The sequence below is a fragment of the Octopus bimaculoides genome, chromosome 28 (assembly GCF_046866305.1).
Source record: "Octopus bimaculoides isolate indiv1 chromosome 28, ASM4686630v1, whole genome shotgun sequence".
NCBI classification, from domain to species: Eukaryota; Metazoa; Mollusca; class Cephalopoda; order Octopoda; family Octopodidae; genus Octopus; species Octopus bimaculoides.
In genome coordinates this window covers 11058318-11083189 of record NC_142955.1, presented here as the reverse complement: position 1 = coordinate 11083189, position 24872 = coordinate 11058318, and the positions used below count along the sequence as shown (strand labels likewise).

Sequence of the window (24872 nt, the reverse complement as noted above, 5' to 3'; positions counted from 1 at the left end):
GTGCCAAGCTGTATCGGCCCCTTTGCCTTTCCCTTGGATAACACTGGTGGCGTGGAGAGGAGAGGCCGGTATGTGTGGGCAACTGCTGGTCTTCCATAAACAAACTTGCCTGGACTTGTGCAATCCCATGGTCAGTCATGACCAAAGGGAGTTTCAGCATATATACATATATATATATCACAATAATAAGGCTTCTCTTCTGTATGAATTTGCTTGCGAGAAATTAAAGCACTACTTCCACAACATGATTTACCACAAACACTGCAGTAATGTGGTCTCCCTCCTGTATGTATACGTTGGTGAGATGTTAAGCTACTATGTATAGAGTATGATTTACCACAAATATCACAGAAATATGGCTTTTCTCCTGTATGAATATGCTTGTGAAAATATAAAGCACTTCCTCCAGAGAACGATTTCTCACAAACACCACAGTGATATGGCTTCTGTAGTGTATGAATGCATATGTGTAGTTAACTGATCATTTTCACAGAATGATTTACCACAAATATCAGCAATATGGCTTCTCTTTAGTATGAATACATTTGTTTAGTTAGGTGTCCATTATGATAGCTGGTCCATCTGTTGGATTCACGTTAGACAGACTCTACTTTGCCCATGCATTCCCTACATTTAGCAGTCTTTTATAGTAGCACTTCCAAGCTTCTTTCTTTGCGGAGTCAATAACTCCAAGTCAACCATCATACATGCAAATGCACTTCTCTCCAACATCACAATTTTCCCTGATACTCTCACTTGCAATCCAAAACACCTTAAACTTCTAGTCTTGCATTGTGGAAATTTTTAATATAATAATATGATATAATGCTTCATATTTGTAGGCAAAAGATTCCTGTGTTTTGCAAGGATTTTGTTCAACATCAAAAGCTGCTTTCAATCACAGTATTAAAGTTATACATAGTACTGCTGCTGTACACGTGTTGCGTACATTCCTACATTTTCTTTACGTACTATAAAGGTAGAAGTAAATCAGCCTCCAACTCAGTTACTTTATTTTATTTCTTTTGTGTTTTACGACATAAACGTCACCAACTGCCTACCCTGAGTAATTACTGTCAGCAGGTGCCTGGTTTATAGACTTTACCAATTGATTCTTCACAAATATAACAATATTGGTTTTAAACACAGTAAACAAATTCAAAATCTGGAGGAAATTGCTTTTATTAAAACTATCACAGAGGGAAGTTACCTCAACAGTGTTCAGTTGTGTTAATATAAAACAGTGTGGGAAGGCTGTTATTACTGTTATATCTCCTCTCCAATGTAAATACATTTAATTATAGAAGAGGGTGTTTGTTTTTAAATTTTCAGAGGAAGAAAGAAATTTGACACTAAACCATATCTCTTCATGTGGTAAGCAGTAAATAAAAAAGGTTGGCATCATTAAAAGTTCAAATAGCTGTGAAAGACTACTTCAGAAAGAGAGCCAATGATGAGCAGCTTGGTTGTTGTCACGGGTAAAGTTCACATAGATAAGCCCTCCTCACTTGGGGAGGAACTTGAATGTTTGCTGTTGTTAAGAAGTTCCACATTGATACAGTTACACTTTTATCTGGATACATATACGACCCCTTAAGTCTTGACGCTGGGAGAATGATTTACCACAAGTATCAGTGGTGTGGTTTCTATCCTGTATGAACACGTTTGTGTACTTCTAAATTACTAAGTTGAGAAAACGATCTGCTACAACTATCACATTTATATGGCTTCACTCCTGTATGAATACGTTTATGTGAGGTTAAGCTACAACTTACAGAGAATGATTTACTACAGATATTGCACTGATATGGTCTCTCTCCTGTATGAATACGTTTATGCACTGTTAAGCTACATCTTACGGAGAACGATTTACTGCAGATATCACACTGATATGGCTTCTCACCTGTGTGACTACGCTTGTGCATTATTAAAGTAGTACTTTGAGAGAATGACTTCTCACAAATATCACATTCAAATGGCTTCGCTCCTGTATGAATACGCTTGTGTATTATTAAACTACTACTGTCAGAGAATGACTTCTTACAAATATCACATTGAAATGGCTTTTCTCCTGTATGAGTACGTTTGTGAGTAGTCAAATTGCCATTCCGAGAGAAAGATTTATTGCAGATATCACACTGGTATGGCTTCTCTCCTGTATGAATACGTTTGTGTGTAGTTAATGCACCACTTCCAGCGAATGATTTACCACAGATATTACAGTGATATGGCTTCTCTCCTGTATGAATCCGCTTGTGTACACTTAAATCACGATGTTGAGAAAATGGTCTGCTACAAATATCACATTTATACGGCTTCTCTCCTGTATGAATACGTTTATGTATTGTTAAGCTACAATTTACAGAGAATGATTTACCACAGATATTACAGTGATAAGGTTTCTCTCCTGTATGAATACGTTTATGTGATTTTAAGCTACAACTTACCGAGAATGATTTACTGCAGATATCACACTGATATGGCTTCTCACCCGTATGACTACGCTTGTGTGTCATTAAATTACTACTTTGAGAGAATGACTTCTCACAAATATCACATTCAAATGGCTTCGCTCCTGTATGAATATACTTGTGTGTTATTAAACTACTACTGTCAGAGAATGATTTCTTACAAATATCACACTGAAATGGCTTCTTTCCTGTATGAACACGTTTGTGTACTCTTAAACTACTACTTTGAGAGAATGATTTCGTACAAATGTCACACTGGTATGGCTTCTCTCCTGTATGAATACGTTTGTGTGCACTTAATGCACTACTTCCAGCGAATGATTTACCACAGATATTACAGCAATATGGTTTCTCTCCTGTATGAATACGTTTGTGCCTAGTTAAGTGAATATTTTGAAGAAATGATTTACCACAGATATCACAACTGTATGGCTTCTCTCCTGTATGAATACGCTTATGTACTTTTAAGGCATCATTTTGACAGAATGATTTGCCACAGATATCACAGAAATATGGCTTCTCTCCTGTATGAATACATTTATGTACTTTTAAGGCATTACTTCCACAGAATGATTTACCACAGATATTACAGTGATATAGTTTCTCTCCTGTATGAATACATTTGTGTCTTCCTAAGTTAGAACCTGCAGTGAACGCTTTACCACAGATATTACACAGATATGGCTTTTCTCCTGTATGTAAACGCTTGTGTACAGTGAAGCATTCAAATCGAGAGAATGATTTATTACAGATATCACACTGATATGGCTTCTCTCCTTTATGAATCACTTTGTGAGAAGTTAAGGAAGTATTTCTGCTGAAAGATTTACCACAAATGCTACAATGATATGGCTTCTCTCCTGTATGAATACGTTTGTGTGTAGTTAGGCTTCCTTTCACAGAGAATGATTTACCACAGATATCACAGTGATACGGTTTCTCTCCGGTATGTATTCGTTTGTGCTTAGTTAAGTCATTACCTTGAGAGAATGATTTACCACAGATATTACAGCAATATGGTTTCTCTCCTGTATGAATTCGCTTGTGAGAATTGAAAGCATCACATCGAGAGAATGATTTACCACAAATGCCACAGTGATATGGCTTCTCTCCTGTATGTATACGTTGGTGAGATGTAAATGCACTATTGCCAGAGAATGATTTACCACACATATCACAATGATATGGTTTCTCTCCTGTATGAGTACGCTTGTGTTTAGTTAGGTGTCCATTCTGAGAGAATGATTTGCCACAGATATCACATCCATATGGCTTCTCTCCCGTATGAATTCGTCGGTGAGATGTTAAGCTACTACGTACAGAGAATGATTTCCCACAGATATTGCAGCAATATTGTTTCTTCCCTGTATGAATACGCTTATGTTTAAGTCGGTTACCATTCTGGGAGACAGACTTTTCACAGATATTAAATTCACGTGATGGTTTTCTTTTATCTTTAGGCATATCTTCAAGAGTAAAATCAATTTCTCAAGTTTTTGCAATATGTCTATATTTCTATATATTTCTTGTTGATTTTGTTTCTATTGTTTATTCTTTACTATTTTTCAGCTGCTGCATTTCTGTCCAATGTTACCTTTATCTAAAAAACTTATGAAAATTTATCCAAGTTTAATTAGCACACAAACTCACTTTGTATACACTCCAGATTATGAGACAGAAAGTTTGCTAATAATCTCAGTTCAGAGCAAAATATCATTGGAATTTTATAATGAATTCATAGAAACAGTGCTAGATATCTCTTCCATATAACATTTACATTCAGTCTTTAAACGATGGTACGTTTTCAAGGTGCATCTTCTGTTCGTCCAATATCATCTATGATTCTGAAATAATGAAGAAACATCAGTTTAAAATATAGAGGCGAATTGAGAAACAGAGATTAATGGCAGAAAGAAATATTTACTTTAACGGCCGAACATCTTTATTTACTAAAATTTAGGTAACAGAAGCATACACTAGAGCTACACCTTAATGTTTTGTTAACATGATATATATATATATATATATATATATATATATATATATATATTAAACTACAAAATAGTAGACGATAACACTCTCTCTCCAAAATTATAATTGGACATGGTTATTCGGCCCCAGGTCAGCACAAGTGCTCTTTATGTGGCGCAAGTACAAGTGTTCTTTATGTGGCACCAGCATTTGTGGCATAACACATTCTATCTTTCTCAGTAGTATTATATCTAGGACTATGTTACACAATACAGGCCCCAAATTTTTAACAGTTTTGTTACAAACATTGCTAACACTTTACGTGTTTTAATTAAATTTGAAAACTCATTCAACGAAAGAAAAAAAAATTCTAATGATTCCGGGATATGGGTCCGGTTCCTCACTTCCCTTTTTTCCGAACAAAAATAAGGGATTTGTAGCATATCAGGAGAAGAGGTTACCTGATTCCATGCAAAAAACCAGAGTTTTTTTTCTTAGTGAAAATCGTGCGGGTGAATAGATCAATGACAGAATGTGGTGAAATTTCCGAGACTTCCACCTCACGCCACCCCGTTTTTCGGACCCCAAAAAGGGATTTTGTAGCACATTAGGAGGTCACCGAAATTCATTCAACGACAAAAAAAAGAAAAATTTCCAATAGGCGTAGGAGTGGCTGTGTGGTAAGTAGCTTGCTTACCAACCACATGGTCCCGGGTTCAGTCCCACTGCGTGGCATCTTGGGCAAGTGTCTTCTACTATAGCCTCGGGCCGACCAATGCCTTGTGAGTGGATTTGGTAGACGGAAACTGAAAGAAGCCTGTCGTATATATGTATATATATATGTATGCGTGTATGTGTTTGTATGTCTGTGTTTGTCCCCCCCAACATCGCTTGACAACCGATGCTGGTGTGTTTATGTCCCCGTAACTTAGCGGTTCGGCAAAAGAGACCGATAGAATAAGTACTAGGCTTCCAAAGAATAAGTCCTGGGGTCGATTTGGTCGACTAAAGGCGGTGCTCCAGCATGGCCACAGTCAAAAGACTGAAACAAATAAAAGAGAAAAAAGAATAATAATTCCGGGATATGGGGGGGGGGGGTCCGGTTTCTCCCCCACCCTTTTTTTCCGCACAAAAACAAGGAGTTTGCAGCATATTTAGGAGGTCAGGGTACTTGATTCCACGCAAAAAATCCGAGTTTTTCCTTTTTTTTTTCTTAGTGAAAATTGCGCGGGCGAAAGAATCAAATAATAGCAAATATATTTTCAAAAAAAAAAAAAAAAAATGCTTGTTTTCTGCTGGGAAATTTACAGACTTTACATACAGACATGAAGCAGGTAAGAACATATATGCAAGGTTTTTTTTTGTCTAAGTTTAAAATGCGACATTGTTTTTGTTATATTTACATTCTACACACATAAATACATAAAAACAGAAGCACACACAGACGTACAAAATATTTCTCAAAACTAAGTCACACAACAAACTAACAAGGCAACGATGGACAGTCAACAAAGTAGGTTTCATAGCAAGAAGTAGCAGCCAAATCACGCACAAATCAGACATACTTCATCTATAAAAGTTATGAGACACAAAAAATCGACGCGTCAAAAACGAAGGACATCGACAGGACTAAAAGAAGAAAATATTTTCATTGTTGAATACTTACGGAAATGTTTTATAAAGGATTGTGTTGTTATAATGGTGTGTGTGGTAGCTGAGAAATGTACTGTGTGTAGAATTATTGAAAAAATGTATTATAACAATGTGTGTGGTGGACGAGAAATATTTAATAAACTGCGAATGGCACTGAATTTAAAAGGAATTAATTTAAACACAAAAATTCCGAAGTGAAGATAAAAACGAAAGCCAGTTTAATGCGCATGCGTCTCTTTTTCATGTCCAATTAAACAGGTTTAATGCGCAAGCGAATTTTTTTATTTTTTCGTTGCACACACACAATTTACGGGAAATAACTCTTTTCAGAGCCCTTTTTCTCTCAGATCATTGCAAACTGTAGTGTACCTGTTAGGCAAAACCAAGCCTTGTAAGGTGTACCAGGCTATAATTCTGATGAAGGAAATGTTCTCTATGGGGCCTGTGTGTTTTCTGTACTCTGTTTATCATTTTGTCCACGTTTTTTTTGCAACGTCCTGTACCCAGATATGCATCTATATACACATGTAGATGTAGGTATGTACATACATGTACGTATATATGCATATACTCATTTATTATTTGTATAACTCTTTCATCCAGGTTGTAATACCATCATCCACACACTTACACATGCACACGTCAAGGTCACCAGCCCCCTTCCACACGCACATACACCTTCGTTTTATCACCACTACTTTATTATCTCTCCTTCTTCCTAGCTCTCCTGTGTGACCCCTCTGTCTGGCATTCACCATGATAGATCGCTAGCCACTGAGCCTTTCTCTATTTTCTCTCCCTGTTTATTTCTGTGTTTCTTTCTGTCGAAGAGCGTAGGTTCGAAACGTAAAAGACTTTCTCACTTCCCGAGCGTTAAACTAATACATTTGTTTGTTGTTTACACACCCGTCTTCATCTTTCTTTTTTGTTTTGTAAATTCTCACTATATGGAGTAAACCCTGGACAATCAATAAAGCTCAAGTAGATACGTTACATGCTTATACGATGAGACAACTATGACAAATCATTAATATTACTCTCTTTGAGAAGATCAAGAAAGAAGAGATCATACGGTGTGATGGCCTGCCTCTTATGATTGAAATCCTCATTAATAGAAACTTCCAGGCGCAAGAACAGATATTACAGCCGTATGCCTTCTCTCCCATATGAATACGTCTGTGAGAAGTTAAGGAATGAACTACAGAGAATGATTTACAACAGATATCACACTGACATGGTTCTCTCCTCTATGAATCTATTTGTGTGAAGTTACGGATTTCAAGAGAATGATTTACCGCAGATATTACTGTGATACGGCTTCTCTTCCGTATGAATACGCTTGTAGCTTCTCTACAGTACGAATTGTTTGTGTTCATTGAAGTCCTTACTTAGAGAGAATGATATTATATTGATACGGCTTCTTTCCAGTATGAATATACTTGTGAGAATTTAAAGCACGATTTTCAGCAAATGATTAACCACTGACATCACAGTGATATGGTTTGCCTCCTATATGTATACGTTGGTAAGTTGTTAATTTACTACGAACAGAGAATGATTTACCACAGATATTACAGTCATATGGTTTCTCTCCTATACGAATACGTTTGTGTGTAGTTAACTCATCACTTTCACAGAATGATTTACCACAAATATTACACTGGTATGGTTTCTCTCCTGTATGAATACATTTGTGCTTCGCTAGGTTTCCATTGTGAGAGAATGATTTACCATATATATCACAGCAGTATGGTTTCTCTCCTTTATGAATACGTTTGTGTGTAGTTGGGTTACCATCCATAGAGAATGATGTACCGGATATCACAGCAATATGGTCTCTTCCCTGTATGAATACACTTATGTTTAAGTAAGTTACCGTTCTGGGAGAATGACATTTCACAGATATCACAATCATATAATGGTTTTTCTCTATCTTTATACATATAAATGAATGTGTATACAAATGTTGACAGAAATATTAAAGTAAACAAAGGCTGTTAAAACACATTCAACAGCAAGGCTTTTGGTTAGTCCTACATCACAAAAATAGATTAAACGTCAGTGTGGAGGAGTTTATTTAGAAACATCCGAAAAAGGATCATGGTGTGGTATGAGTCCAGATTTGCTATCAAAAACGAAATATAGAATATTCCATCACACTAGAACGTACTAATTGATTCTGTATCATACATACATAACAAAAAAAAAATATTCTGGAGACGCACTGTAAAAATCCATGCAATTTACATTTTTTTCGCAAAAACAAAAATAAACTTTAGTGGGTGCGTAATTTACGGGAGATCGTTTCCAGGTTTTTTTTTAGAAATTTTTGTTGCAAAATGACGTACAAATGTGAACATTCGTACCGGACGTTGACTCATTTAATGTCAGAATAGGTTTTTACTGGAAAAATATAATGAAGTTGATTTTATGCTGGACGGTATAATGCTTACTTTTTCTGAATAAAGGAACTAAAACCATTAAATGGTTAACTACATTTTGGAGTTTGACATTCATGCTGGTAATCAGGGTCCAGGCCATATTTTACATGGCTTGGATTTTCTACCTATCGAATGGAGCCCAGGAATTTCCTTAAATAGATCAGTTTTTCTCCGCTTAAGAAGTCTAGCTTGTGTTTACCTCCAGGAAGCTGTTGCACGTTTTCTCCATGTTAGGACAATGAAATTCATCGCCTCAACCAACTCATGCTGCAATTAACAATGACATAATTCATCCTTGTGCATGTAAACTCACTAAGTGAATATGACTTAGCGTTCCTACAGAAACCTTCATTTACCTTATACGATGTTTAATTTCGTTTCACATTCATATTGTATTATGCAGCAATCTTATGTTCTCTTCTTAGAACACTTGTATGTATTACCAGTTCTTTTGGTATAGTAGATTTTTGCCATTCTAGTCTATGTCTCCTCACAGACATGTATGTGAAAGTAGTTGAGGCGTATGTGTGGCAGGGCTGATCACTAGTTGTGATGTTGGCTTCTATGCCGGGCCTGAATCTTGAGGACAGACGTTCGGCGCTGGCTGAAATTCTTGTCTGTTTATTTATCGTGGTGAAGCTGAGTCACCAAACAGAATCGAAGAGAGAGATGTGCCGCGGTGGTTTGAATTGGTGTACATAGAAAGTCGTGTTGACGCTGGTGGAGATTGATGCTGGTTAGTAGTAATCGTAGAATCGTGTTGCTGATGTGGCGACGGCGGTGGTAATCGTTGGCTGGACTAAGCTGTTGATGGAGTCGCGGGCTGATTGCTGCTGCTGCTGTCGTGTGGTACACGGAACAGTCTCTCAAAGAGAAACTGAACCGAGACGAATTTGCCGCTGAATTAAAGCTATTTTTATAGTTGATGGAAGGCTCCCAGAGGCTTCAGAAAAATACTCTATCACGTGACCTTATTAAGGGCTGTAATTGGTCAGTTTGCGTTCTGGCGGGAACGGTTCGAAGAAGTTGCCGATTCGAATAATAATCAGTCACGTGATGACCATCCGCTACGCCCGCGCTTGTTTATATTTAAATGAGAAGAATGGCGATAGTAGTTTTGTATCTAATGGCGATAGGTAGTTTCGTATGTAATGGCGATCGGTAGTTTTGTATCTAATGGCGATAGGTAGTTTCACTACATGTATATTCTAACAATATGCTTCTTAAATTTCATACCTCTCTTGGTCAATAAACACAGAGTTAAACTTGCAAACCTGTTTATTTTCCATTTTTAATGTTTATTTTAGCGGGTTACCAAGCTATCAGTTTGGTCTCCTGGCTAAAATGGTAATGACGAATATTTAAGTTTGCTTGACATTTTGTAAGCATGAAAGGGATTAAAATTTCGATACACCATATCAAAAGTTCTGACAAGAATAGGTAGAAAATCAGAGCTTGAGACGAGAAGACGCTTTTGGCCAATCAGAATTCTGTTTTCATAATCAGTTTGGTCCGTCACCTTCCTCTGTCAGTTGAGTAAAGTGTCATCCAAGTTGATGCTTATTGGTAATTAAACTTATTTTGCAACACTTGTGCATATTTGTCAGCTTCGTTTTTCTTGATAAGAATTATCAACAACGTTTCCTGTGATCATGATTTGAGAAGACATACAGACGTATGCTAAAGATCGGACAAAATAAAGTTTATGATAAACAACACAAACACTTTGTAATTTAATAGCTTCCAATGTGATACCTGTTAAAAAGAACTTACGTTTATTTAATGAAAATTTAATAAAATCTAATCATAAGTAAGTGAAATTATGCTAAATACAACTAAATTGAAAACCTTTTCCATCTGGCCGTATTGGCAATCAGAAAACTTTTGGGGGCAAATTTTACACAAGTAGAAGCTTTGTTTAAACAATTTTTATATTCAAAAATCACTTCTGTAAATTATACAGGTGCGCAAATTACATGGGGTTTTATGGTAATAATAAACATCAACTGCCTTGCAAATAAAAGGTTAGTGAGAGCTGTGCAAGCCATGTACAGGGACATTGTCAGTAAAGTGAGGGTTGGCAACGAGTACAGTGAAGAATTCCAGGTAGAGGTAGGGGTCCACCAAGGTTCAGTCCTCAGCCTCCTATTATTTATCATAGTTCTCCAGGTAATAACAGGGGAATTCAAGACAGGATGCCCCTGGAAGCTGCTCTATGCTGACGACCTTGTCCTAATTGCTGAGTCACTATCAGAACTAGAGAAGTTTCAGGTGTGGAAGCAAGGATTAGAATCGAAGGACCTTAGAGTCAACCTCGCTAAAACCAAAGTCTTAATAAGTAGGAAGGCAGACAAACCACGAATCCCTTCAGGTAGATGGCCCTGCTCGATCTGTAGAAAAGGCATAGGTAGAAACTCTATAAGATGTACCCAGTGCAAGCTATGGACACATAAGAGGTGCAGCAATATCAAAGGAAAGCTAACTGGAAAGATAGTTTTTGTATGTGGCAGATGCTCAGAAGCAATAAACACTGAAAATGTGCAGAAAACAACTTCTGCCACATTCCAGGGATAAAAACTAGAAGTAGTTGATAGCTTCCATTATCTAGGTGACCAAGTTAGTAGCGGGGGAGGGTGCGCTGAAAGTGTAGCTGTTAGAATAAGAATAGCCTGGGCAAAGTTCAGAGAGCTCCTACCTCTGCTGGTGACAAAGGTTCTCTCTCTCAGAGTAAAAGGTAGACTGTATGATGCATGTGTACAAACAGCCATGCTACATAGCAGTGAAAAAAAGGGTGGTGACTTCTGAGGACATGCGTAAGCTGGCAAAGAATGAAGCTAGTATGCTCTGCTGGATGTGTAATGTCAGTGTGCATACATGACAGAATGTAAGCACCCTGAGAGAAAAGTTGGGTATAAGAAGCATCAGATGTGGTGTGCAAGAGAGACAACTGCGCTGGTATGGACATGTGGTGCGAATGGATGAGGACAGCTGTGTGAAGAAGTATCACACCCTAGCAATTGATGGAATTTGTGGAAGAGGTAGACCCAGGAAGACTTGGGATGAGGTGGTGAAGCACGAACTTCGAACATTGAGCCTCTCAGAGACAATGACTAGTGACCGAGACCTTTGGAAATATGCTGTGCTTAAGAAGACCCAGCAAGCCAAGTGAGACCATAACCTGTGGCCTAAGCCAGTGGTGTAACCAGTCTACTTATGCATTGCTTGCGAAGACCTGTTGAGGGAAGTGAAATCACAGTCAAAATCAAATTCGCTGACGTGGCCAATGACAGTACCACCTGACTGGCATCTATGCCAATGGAACGTTAAAAGCACCATCTGAGCATGATTGTTGCCAAGGCCGCTGACTGGCTCCCGTGCCGGTAGCACATAAAAAGCACCATTCGAGCGTGATTGTTACAAGCGTCACCTTACTGGCACTTGTACCAGTGGCAGGTGAAAAACAACATTCGAGTGAGGTCGTTGCCAGTGTCGCTGGACTAGTTCCTGTGCAGGTGGCACATAAAAAACACCATCTGAGTGTGGCCGTTGCCAGTACCGCCTGACTGGCCCTCGTGCCGGTGGCACGTAAAAGCACCCACTACACTCTGGGAGTGGTTGGCATTAGGAAAGACATCCAGCTGTAGAAACTCTGCTAGATCAGACTGGAGCCTGGTGCAGCCATCGGGTTCACCAGTCCTCAGTCAAATCGTCCAACCTATGCCAGCATGGAAAGCGGATGTTAAACAATGATGATGATGATGATGAAATATAGGCAAACAATAATTGGTAAGTGTGTATGTAGGCTTAATTAATTATGATTCTTCCCAAGTATGACAATACTGGTTGCAACACAATAAACAAATTCAAAATCTGGAAGAAATTGCTTCTATTAAACATATCACAGAGGTAAGTTATCTTTGGGGAGATTGTTATCACACTGTTGAGTCTCTTTTCCAATATGAATACATTTACAGTTATAGATGAGGGTGTTTATTCCAAATCTTCATACAAACACATTTGATAGTAAAACATATCCCTTCATGCTCTAAGAGGTAACTAAAAGAGGTTGGCATCGTCAAAATTTCAACCAGCTGTAAAAGACTAACTCAGAAAGGCAGCCATGAGTGGCTTGACTGAAGTTTCAAGAGGAACTTAAAATGTTTGATGTTCTTAAGAATTTTCTCATTGATAGTTACACTTCTGTAGGAATACATACGTGTCCAGTTAAGCTACAACTTTGAGAGAATGATTTACCACAAATATCACAGCAATGTGGCTTCTATCCTCTATGAACATGTTCATGTATTTTTAAATTACTACTTTCAGGGAATGTCTTCCTACAAATATTACATTTATATGGCTTTTCTCCTGTATGAATATATTTGTGTTTAGGCTAAGAATCAATATGGGAGAATGATTTACCAGATATCACACTAGTATGTCTCCTCTCTTATATGTATGCGTTTGTGTATTGTTAAGTGAACATTTTCAGTAAATGATTTACCATACACATAACGGTAATATGGCTTCTACACTGTATGAGTACGTTTGTGTCTTCTTAACTTACTACTTTCACAGAATGATTTACCACAAATATCACAACAATAAGGTTTCTCTCCTGTATGAATACGTTTATGTATTATTAAGGAACTGCTGACAGAGAATGATTTGCAGCAGATGTCACATCGATATGGTTTCTCCCCTGTATGAACACGTTTGTGAGAAATGAGATAACTACATCCAGAGAAGGACTTACCACAGATATCACACTGATATGGCTTTTCTCCTGTATGAATCCGTTTGTGAATGGTTAAGGAAGTATTTCGAGAGAATGATTTACCACAGATATCACAATGATATGGCTTCTCTCCTGTATGAATGCGTTTGTGTACAGTTAACTCACCACTTTCAGAGAAAGATTTATCACAGATATTACAGTGATATGGCTTCTCTCCTGTATGGACTCGTTTGTGTCTAGTTAAGTAACCACCTTGAGAGAATGATTTACCACAGATATCACAGCAATATAACTTCTCCCCTGTATGAATACGCCTGTGACATATCAAATTAGTACGTCCAGAGAAGGATTTACCACAAATACCACAGTGATATGGCTTCTCTCCTGTATGAATTCGTATGTGTCTAGTCAACGCAGTACAATGAGAGAATGATTTCCCACAGATATCACAGCAATATGGCTTCTCTCCTGTATGAATACGCTTGTGAGAATTTAAAGCACTACCTCCAGAGAATGATTTACCACAAATACCACAGTGATGTGGCTTCTCTCCTGTGTGTACAAGTTTATGTGTAGTTAGGGTAGATTGGTGAGAAAATGATTTACCACAGATATTACAGCGATATGGTGTCTCTCCTGTATGAATACGTTTGTGAGAAATGAGATAACTACACCTGGAGAAGGAATTTCCACAGATATCACACTGATATGGCTTCTCTCCTCTATGAATCCATTTGTGAGAAGTTAAGTAATGAAACTGAGAGAATGATTTACCACAAATATCACAGTGATATGGTGTCTCTCCTGTATGAATACGTTTATGTTTAGTGAGCGTAGATTTCTGAGAAAATGATTTACCACAGATATCACAGTTATATGGTTTCTCTCCTGTATGAATACGTTTGTGCTTAGTTAGGTTTCCATTCTGAGAAAATGATATACCACAGATATCACAACAATATGGTTTCTCTCCTGTATGAATACGCTTATGTTTAACTAGGTTACCATTCTGGGTGAATGACTTTTTACAGACAGCACAGTCATATAATGGTTTTGTTGTATCTTTAGGCATGTCTTCAGAAAAAAATCAGTTCCTTAAGTTTCTGAGTTTTTGTAATACTTTTCTTCTCAAAATAAAATATGTCTATATTTCAATATATTTGTTGTTTATTCTTTACCATTTTTTCAACTGCTGTATTTCTGTCCAATGTTACTTTTATCTCACTCTTATGAAAATTATCCAAGTTTAATTAGCACACAAACTCATTTTGTATACACTCCAGATTATGACACAGAAATTTTGCTAATAATCTCAGTTCAGAGCAAAATGTCATTGGAATTTTACACTGGATTCATAGAAACAGTGCTAGCTATCTCCTCCATGTAGCATTTTCATTCAGTCTTTAAAAGATGGAAAGTTTTGAAGGTGCATCTTCTGTTAGTCCAATATCATCTATGATTCTGAAATAATGAAGAAACATCAGTTTAAAATCTAGAGGCTAATTGAAAAACAGATTTAATAGTGGAAAATTTATAACATTTCTACAAAGATTAATTGCAGAACATTTTAATTTACTAATATTTACGTAACAGAATTCTGTACAAAGTATACACATTTATGAACTATAACTACATCTTCACATTGTGTTAAGATTACATATATATATTAAACTACAACATAGTAGACAATAAGCCTCTCGCTCCAGAAATATCATTGGACATGGTTAATCAACCCCAGGTCAGCTTTGACTGAGCAAACATGATTAAAGACATTCCATCTAAGAACATCATCCTCACCATGACAGAACACATTTTCCATGTTGGCAAGTGTTGGACGGTTTGACAGGAGATGGCAAGCTGGAGTGCTGCACCATGATGTAATTTGTTTGTTATGGCATGGTTTCTATGACTGGATGCCCTTCCTAATGCCAGCCACCTTAGTGTATTAGGTACTTTCCATATGGAACTAGTACAAGTGCTCTTTATATGACACAGCACAAGTAACTTTTTTCTCACCTGGAATTAATTGACCAACATGGATCTATATTAACTTCTTAGGGTTGATGGGTAGAAAATATAAACGTATATATATAATATATATATACATACACACATAGATTTGTGAGTGTGCATATGTATATAGATCATCATCATCATCGTTTAACGTCCGCTTTCCATGCTAGCATGGGTTGGACGATTTGACTGTGGACTGGCAAGCCACACGGCTGCACCAGGCTCCAATCTGATTTGGCAGAGTTTCTACAGCTGGATGCCCTTCCTAACGCCAACCACTCCGAGAGTGTAGTGGGTGCTTTTACGTGCCACTGGCACAAAGGCCAGTCAGGCGGTACTGGCAACGCCCACGCTAAAAAAGGTGTTTTTTACGTATATAAGCAGAAGTGTGTGCATGTGTGGATGTATGTATATGCATGTCTCTCTGTGTATATACATGGATGTACGGATGCATATATGTGTGTATATGTATGTGTGCATACTTGCATATATACAAATTTTCTTAACTATTTATACTTTATAAACAAATATTCCAGTCTTACCTTATTTATATTTAAATTTCCTCTATCATCTCTATTTGATTTATTCATTTATTACTCTAATTCTATTTACCTACTCTATCTTATCTCCAATCAATCTACAAACCCCTCGCCTGAACATATGAAAATACAAATCATAAACAGTATCATTCAGTCTACTATAATGAATTGAATAAACATATATAAAACATCCAAGGCTACATTCTCTTTCCCTCTGGAGATATTATGCTCAGGACATATGAATTTAATATTTAATTAGATTCACTGAGTATTAATTGAAACAGCTGTAAGGGATGATGATCAATTTGTTGTTAATAATAAACAATTATTAGCTTCCCAATCTCCATTTTCATCTTTTATATGAATATACATTATATGTTTTTGTATATACACCTATTATTTTAAGGAAATTATTTCCCCAAAAATATTAGGTATTCAACCAGTATATCTTCGGATGAAACCATCCCTTCATGAGATTAACACAACCTCTAATCGAATTATATATATATATATATATATATATATATATATATATATATATATATATATTATATATATGTATATATATATGTATATATATATATATATATATATATGTATATATATATATATATATATATGTATATATATATATATATATATGTATATATATATATATATATATATATGTATATATATATATATATATATATATATATATGTATATATATATATATATATATATATGTATATATATATATATATATATATATATATGTATATATATATATATATATATATGTATATATATATATATATATATATGTATATATATATATATATATATATGTATATATATATATATATATATGTATATATATATATATATATATGTATATATATATATATATATATATATATATATATATATATATATATTTATATATATATATATATATATACATATACACACGCATTTTACTTGGCATCAGTCATTAGGCTGCAGCCCAAGCTGGGGCATTGCCCTAAAGGGATTAGAAAAACAACTTGACCCCAGTATTTCATCATTTTTTTGCTAAACTACTAAGGAATGAGGATGTAAACAAACAGACACTAGTTGTCAAGAGGTGGTGTAGAACAAACACATATGATGGGCTTTTTTTAGTTTCTTTCACTAAATCCACTCAAAAGGCTTTGGTTGGTTATAATAGAATGGACAATGGGACAGAACACGGAACCATATGATAGGAAAGCAAACTTCTTAACACACAGCCATGCTTCCAAATCTGTTACAGCCGCAAGGCTATAACAGTACCTGTCATGTACTGGGGTTGTGATAATTGATTTCCCTCTCCCCTCAAAACAGCCGGCCTTGAGCCAACATTTGAAACAGTTATGAATCATGACAATATATGTGCCTAAAACTAAAGATTACCATTTTTTATTCAACGTAATTTTAATAGGAATCATTGAAATGCATGAGGAAACAAAGTCAAGATGCCTGAAATTATTCTCCCACCCAACTCCGCCAAACCAATTTTTTTTTTTTTTAACATTAAATTCCGACAATCGGAAACTTCCCTATCTGAAATGTATTTGTAGAAAATTTCACTAAATATCTATCTTTCACAAAGTTATGAGGAAACAAACGAGGTGGTTCAGCTGATGGTGGCGGGGCAATATCTATAGTTCTACCATGAAAAACAACAACAAAAGAACAAAACAAAACATTCAATGGCTTATAATAAAGAATTGGTATTCTTTCGATATGACAAAATCAAAACACTTCAATTTGGCAATTTCCGTGGAAGCAGTGTCAACTGTCAGTTGAAGAAATTGGAGAAGAAGGCTAATGGATTGTACGTGTGTGCTTGCTCTTGTCTGTGTCTCTGTGTGCGTGCTTGTTCTTTTGTGTGTGTGTGTGTGTGTGTGTGTGCCAGCTTGTTCTTGTCTGTGTGGGTGCCTGTTCTGTTTTTGTGTGTTGTAGAATATAGATATAACGAAATTATTTTACACATGAAGCAGGTAATAACAAATATGCAAGGCTTTTTTTTCTTCAAGTTTAAAATGAGACATTGCTGGCATAATTTCGTTATATCTATATTCCACAACACATAAATACATAAAAACAGAACATGCACAGACACAGACAAGAAGCTTGCACATTACAACCCATTAGTTTTCTTCTCCTCCAATTTCTTCAACTGAAAGTTGACACTGCTTTCCACGGAAACAACCGAATTTAAGTGTTTTAATTTTGTCGAGTCATATTGAGAGAATACCAAAGTATTAAGGGTGCGAGCTGGCAGAATCGTTAGCATACCAGGCAAAATCCTTCACGGCATTTCGACCGTCCCTCTGCTGAGGTTGAATTTGTCTTTCATCCTTTCGGGTGTCAATAAAATGGTGATCTTCCGTTTTGACTTGAAGAACTGTCATCTGGGTTCGTTAATTTCCGCAAAAAATCTTTATTTATTTGCTTTTGTTTTAAAATGAAAGATGTATGTATGTGAAATGGACATGTGTGTGAAAGAGACAGAAAGTGAGTGAAGGGGTGTTTTCATGGACACGTACATACATCAATACATATGCACACATCTTTTTGTATGTACATGTCTGAGACAGAGTGAATGAGTGAACGTGTGTTCTCATGTATGTTTAACTGGCACTCGCTCACTATCTCTCTCTCTCTCACACACACGTCCATTTCATGTTCATACATCTTTCACTTTAAAACAAAAGTAAATAAATAAATAAATAAATAAATTACAGAAATTAACGAACAAAACAGCTGATCCGGGTGACAATTCGTTGACAACTTTGCGAGTTACAACGAAACATAGCCAATAAGGCAAGTACCAGCATTGGAGTTGATGTAATCGATTTATCCATCTCCGAATTTGCTGGCCTTATGACAAAATTTGAAACTAAATTATAATAAAGTGATTGAAGTGTAATACAATGCGTATTTTTAATTGTGTTCTGTGTTTCGTCCATTTCACTAATTTAATTTCTTTTCCTAATTCATGCATTTGTTATGGAGTCTTATTAGAAGACTGTCCTTTTACCATGTCTTATTGCAAACCGCATTCATAATACAAAATACTTCTCAAACTCAATCATATAACTAACGTGGTAACGATGGGGGCATAACTACAGGGTTTTACCCCCCAGACTTTGGGAGGTCATAACTTTCAGAAAAATGAATATTTTTTAATGAAATTTTCTATGCATTTAATGAAATTTTCTTCCTGGAAGTTAAGAAGAATTTAAGTGGACTCTGTTGGAATTTCCGAAAATTGTCCCCCACCCCCATTCCAAAACACTTTCACCGGAAATTCTTGTATATTCGGATTCTACATAGTAAATACTATATGCATAGAAAATTTCATTAAAAAATATTCATTTTTCTGAAAGTTATGACCTCCCAAAGTCGGGGGGGGGGGGTAAAACCCTGTAGTTATGCCACGATGGGCAGTCAACAAATTAGCTTCCATAGCAAGAAATAGCGGCAAAATCACGCATATATCTGACAAGTTTCACGTATAAAAGGTAAGACACGTCAAAAACGAGCGACTACAATATTAGAAGATGAAATGTTTTCTTGTATAATACTTACGGAAATGGTTTATAAAGGATATTGTTATAACTGTGTGTGTGTGTTAGTTGAGAAATGTATCATAACTGCGTAGAATTGTTGAAAGTGTATTATAACAGTATGTGGGGGGAGGGGACGAGAAATGTTTAATAACTGTACATGATACTTGATTAAAGAGAATTCTTTAAAGAGACAAAATTTTTGAAGTGAATGTAGAAAAGGAAGCCAAGTTTAACGCGTATGCCTACCTTTTTCATGTAGAATTTTACGTAGCATGTTTAATGCGCATGCGATTTTGTTTTTATATGCAATTTACGGGAGCTAACTCTCATCAGAGCTTCTTTCCCCTCAGGTGAACCTGGTAAAGAATACCGGTCTTTGTAAGGGTGTACCAGGCTATAGTACTTTCTTCCGTGCTGTATAAAACTCAAGTAGACAAGTTACCTACTCATGAGATGAGACAACTACGACAAATCATGAAAAATTGTTGTTGATGTTGGCACTCTGTCGCTTACGACGTCGAGGGTTCCAATTGATCGATCAACGGGACAGCCTGCTCGTGAAATTAACGTACAAGTGGCTGAGCACTCCACAGACACGTGTACCCTTAAGGTAGTTCTCGGGGATATTCAGCGTGACAAGGCTGACCCTTTGAAATACAGGCACAACAGAAATAGGAAGTAAGAGTGAGAGAAAGTTGTGGTGAAAGAGTACAGTAGGGTTCACCACCATCCCCTGCCGGAGCCTCGTGGAGCTTTAGGTGTTTTCGCTGAATAAACACTCACAACGCCCGGTCTGGGAATCGAAACCGCGATCCTATGACCGCGAGTCCGCTGCTCTAACCACTGGGCCATTGCGCCTCCACCGTGAAAAGTAATTGACCATAATAAATGACAAACCCAAGCGAAAAAGCGACCTGTTTTGAGAAAGCTTATCAAGTCATGCCAAAGCCATGAACCATCATAGTCGCGACGTCTGCCTGCATAATAAGATGAATATTGCAAACGATGGTATAAGTATTTAACCTCTGGCTAACTACAATGTGGTACTCCATGCACTGTGTGGGTTATGTAATGAGTCAATCAGTTGGCGGAATCCTGGTTTAAGTACCCCCATATAACTCTTCATAATTCGTTTTACTTTTTGGAATTTTCAGAAAATGTTAGCAACTTTGTTTTCCACACATGGGAATTCACACGATTATGCCAAAATAATAATAATAATAAAGAGAGAGAGAGAAAATAATTTTTATTTTTTAAAGCTAGGCTCCATTAATCCTAAAATTTCCACTTTTTCGAAATTAGAGTTCGATATACGAACAGTCAAAATCTCTTATTTGTTTCTGTTTATAATTGGAAGATAATTTTTGAAATCCCAATTCAAAGAGTGAAAAATATTCGGGTATACGCACGACCTTTTATGGATTCTGGACCGAAGCACACCGTGTAACCAGTCATAAACCTTTCCTAGTTTTTGGCATTTTCAGAAAATTTTTGCAAATTTGTGTCCTACATTTGGTATCTTGCATGCTTATGCAAAAAAAGAAAAAAAAAAAGCTCTGTAAAAATTTGTTAACACCACCCCCAATCCATAAACACATATTTGCAGAAAATTTTCTGAAATTCTGAAAAATTAAAATGTTACAAATTTCCTCAATCACTTAACCAATCAGTCAATTAATTATGATTGTAAATGTTCTCTTCTGCTTTATCTTTTATCTTCTTACCTGTTTCAGTCATTAGACTGTGGCCATGCTGGGGCACAGTCTTGAATTTTTAGTCAAATGAATCGACCACAGTACTTATTTTTAAATCCTGGTCCTTATTCTATCGATCTCTTTTGTCGAACCGCTATGTTATGAGGACGTAAACACACCGACACCAGTTGTCAAGTGGTGATGAGAAGACAAACACAGACATACACACATAGACATATATACGATGGGTTTCTTTCAGTTTCCGTCTACCAAATCCAATGACAAGGCTTTGGTCAGCCTGAGGTTGACACTTATTCAAGGTGCCACGCAGTGGGACTGAACCCGGAACTGAATGCTTGGGAAGCAAGCTTCTTACCACACAGCCACTCTTCTGAGAAAGGAGTTGCTTTTTAACAAAGATATTGTAGCGTACACTTGAGTGAAATTCCTCTCCTCTCTATTATATATACATACATATGAACATAGTAGATAACAGCTAGCCTTTGGCTGCATTTTGGACTTTGTTGTGTCCACTACTCTGATTGGTTGGTATTGGTGCAATTTCTCTCTTGCGCGCGCCAATATGCAACCTAACCAGTCGCAGCCTTCATATAAGGTCACATGTGACAACCTGTTTCCTACCTCAGCTAAGCCTACAACTCCTTATAAAAAAACCTAACTTTTCTTTATCTTGATGTCATTCGGTTCCAGACCTTTTAAGGTCTGGCCAGTGACCACACAAGACACCGCCAGTTCCAGCGACAACACAATAGCAGCCACATGGAGACTCATCATCTTCGTCCAACAGCATTCAGTGACCTCCATCTCTGCCGTCACCATTTGTCCTAACATCTCTCTACGTACACAACTCAACAAGCAACTCACCAAGGTTACAACACTGCATTGTCCGTGAACTACTCCACAATGGATCAACAACGAATATACAACCTGCGAGAACTCCTGCACCAAGTGACCCAGGGAGCAGCATCTCAGCCACAACTTCACATACGACATGTACTGCAACCAGCTCTGCATCATTGCCGCAACTTCTTGATACAATATTTCAACTATCGCGTACAATTGACTACAAACTGGTGTTTATCATTCTTGTGTCTATGAACTTACTCCTCACTTTGATGGCTATAGACTCTTTCACTGCCGTCCTTGTATGTTCTTAATGTGCATACATCTATGCCTACATACACACACATATATCTTATTCTTATGATGGCCTGTCTATTATTCTGTATATATGTCGCACACACAATCACACATGTTAACATATCAATAAATCTTCTCTCAAACATTCTACCCAGTTGTGTCTCTTATTTCCCTCTGGCACATCTATGCATTGTTCTATTTATATTTATTATATCAACCGTGTGATGTACTAAGGAGCCATTCTCATCACCTCGCTTCACATGGACGTCACAAATTGGCGACCCGTTCCAGTTCCTTGAAACTACAAAACAATTATAATGGGAGAAGGAGATACTCCACAGGTATCTAAACCTTCAATTCCATTATAATATAAAGCTCCATCTTTGGAATCAATATTACATTTTCAGCATGAGAAAAGTCTTGTATGCTTTTACTGTTCTGCTTACAGATTGTATTTGGAATGTCCGAGTGAGTTGGTCGATTTCCTGAAAACCCAAGCTTATTTTGATTGCCACTTAGTCATTTACTCACAAAACCAAATGCACCAATTATTGGTATAAATCTCTAAGCTCAACATAGAAACTGGAGATTTCAAAGGAATTGTCCACAGTTAACCTCATTCCTTTGATTTTTGGAGATATTCACATCAGTCGGACAACTGACCCCTATGAGGGCACATACATTTTCTTTTCTGTCCAAACAACAATGGCGAATATTTTGATGGGAATGGTTTGGCTGTATTTCTTGTGTTCATGTTTATGTAAGTATTTAAACAGGAGATTCTCTGTATTTATTCTAGTGCAGTCTTTTTCCCGAATGGCATTGTATATTGTTTTTCTGACAACGTCGTTTTCCACCAGGAAGTCGTATGTTGATATTTTTAGTGCAGCTGCTAGTCTTGTGTGATGTGGTCCTCAAAAATATAACAATCTACATTTTTGGTTGCATCTTGGAACTCCAAAAGCTTCACTGTCTCTTTTGTTTATCAGAAATTTCGTAGCAATCTCCTGTTGCTGGTTTATAAATGCATTGCCTTCAGAGTATATGATGAATCAGTCCTAAGTTCATGAGAGGCTGCGCTTCATGTCGATATTACTGTTTCCTTCAATTATTCGGGAAACATAGCCTTTTTTGGTATGCTGAGCATTTCACCTCCAGGTCTTCTTTGAGCTATGCTTGTCCACCTGATTTAGCTTTTGTATGAGAGGTCATCAGGAAGAGATTGCTTCCTGAAGATCTCACTTCCAGCACTTGGGTATTGTTTTCTTCACTTTTCAACACTAAGCTAATGCATTTATTTTTGCAGCTGTTGTTTGGAAAGTGCTGTTTGAGAAGAACTATGCAACATTTGAAGTCTATCTGTACTGATCTTAAGCCCCTACCTTTACTCTTTTACTTGTTTCAGTCTTTTGACTGTGGCCATGCTGGAGCACCGCCTTTAGTCGAGCAAATCGACCCCAGGACTTATTCTTTGGAAGCCTAGTACTTATTCTATCGGTCTCTATTGCCAAACCACTAAGTTACGGGGACATAAACACACCAGCATCGGTTGTCAAGCGATGTTGGGGGAACAAACACATACATATACATATATACGACGGGCTTCTTTCAGTTTCTGTCTACCAAATCCACTCACAAGGCTTTGGTCGGCCCGAGGCTATAGTAGAAGACACTTGCCCAAGATGCCACGCAGTGGGACTGAACCCGGGACCATATGGTTGGTAAGCAAGCTACTTACCACACAGCCACTCCTACGCCTTCTTTATTTCTTTTCCAGAAGGTTTTTTCTTGAGGTCGTCCACTAAAAAGTTATGGGTTACGTTAATATCTCTAGCAGACACTAGCATGTAGCCGTTTGTACGTATGTTTGTATGAATACATGTATACATATATGTTAAGTCACTCTTACTGGTAATATGTAACTCAACATGATCTGTCACATGACAGGGCCATCTGTCACATGATCTGTCACATGACAGGGATTAGACCCAACGAAAACTGTTTGGTAAAAACAGTACTTTTCATTAAACACCTGCATATCAAAAATAAACATCAACCATCAAAGTGTGGAAGAAATCAAAGATGCCTCCCATCATTCTGAAGACTTTGGTAAAAAAAAAAAAAAAAAAGAAGTCTTATGTAGCTTATGTCTGATCTGAAACTACATTTTCCAGAAACTCTTCCCCAACCCACTTCCAAATTTCTTTGTAATCATAATCTACACTGTTTGAAAGGTATTTTGTATAAATTTCAAAAAAAAAAATTTCCTGTTTTCCAGAAAGTTACAAGGGGAAAATATCAGATGAATTTTCCGAAACTCCTCTCCCTAACCTCTTGGAAAATTTTTTCCAACAAATCTTTACACACACTCAGTCTGTATAAGCGATTATTTGGTGAAAGTTTTATTAAAAAGTATCCATTTTTCTGTAAGATATGAGACAACAAAGTTGGTGGGGTATTAAACTGTAGTTAAGTCAGTTTTCAATAAAAGTTAACGGATCAACGTTAACTTCCGTTACATTTTCAAAGAATTAACGGATTAACGATGTTAACTTTTTGATTAATAATTGACGAAATTACATTTTCGATTAACAGTGCCCACCTGTGTGTAT

At 36.8% G+C, this 24872-nt stretch overlaps 2 protein-coding genes across 5 annotated transcripts in view; both read right to left on the bottom strand.

Annotated features, from left to right (window-relative positions):
* Window positions 1-1164: 1164 nt before the first annotated feature.
* The window catches only part of LOC106870852 (uncharacterized), a 40612-nt gene continuing 16904 nt past the window's right edge, over window positions 1165-24872 (bottom strand). Inside the window, exons 1-2 of one of the 2 annotated variants that reach the window (XM_089344006.1) lie at window positions 6109-6304; window positions 1165-4315 (exon numbers count right to left, since the gene is read on the bottom strand). In XM_089344006.1, coding sequence (XP_089200132.1) covers window positions 1647-3935 — 2289 coding nt within the window. In that variant the 5' untranslated portion in view covers window positions 3936-4315; window positions 6109-6304 and the 3' untranslated portion in view covers window positions 1165-1646. Of the gene's footprint in view, window positions 4316-6108; window positions 6305-24872 lie in introns of those variants that run through there. The other variant, XM_089344007.1, reaches the window with a different exon arrangement.
* Window positions 10295-20145, bottom strand: LOC128251174 (uncharacterized). 3 transcript variants are annotated; one of them, XM_052977702.2, is made up of 2 exons: window positions 18129-20145; window positions 10295-14735 (listed from the first exon to the last, which is right to left on the bottom strand). In XM_052977702.2, exon 2 carries the CDS (start codon window positions 14344-14346, stop codon window positions 13066-13068), a length of 1281 nt encoding a protein of 426 aa, XP_052833662.2. In that variant the 5' UTR covers window positions 14347-14735; window positions 18129-20145; the 3' UTR covers window positions 10295-13065. The 3 variants fall into 3 exon arrangements, with proteins under 3 accessions (XP_052833662.2, XP_052833661.2, XP_089200149.1); XM_052977701.2 differs by having other exon boundaries at window positions 19425-20145; XM_089344023.1 differs by having other exon boundaries at window positions 19652-20145.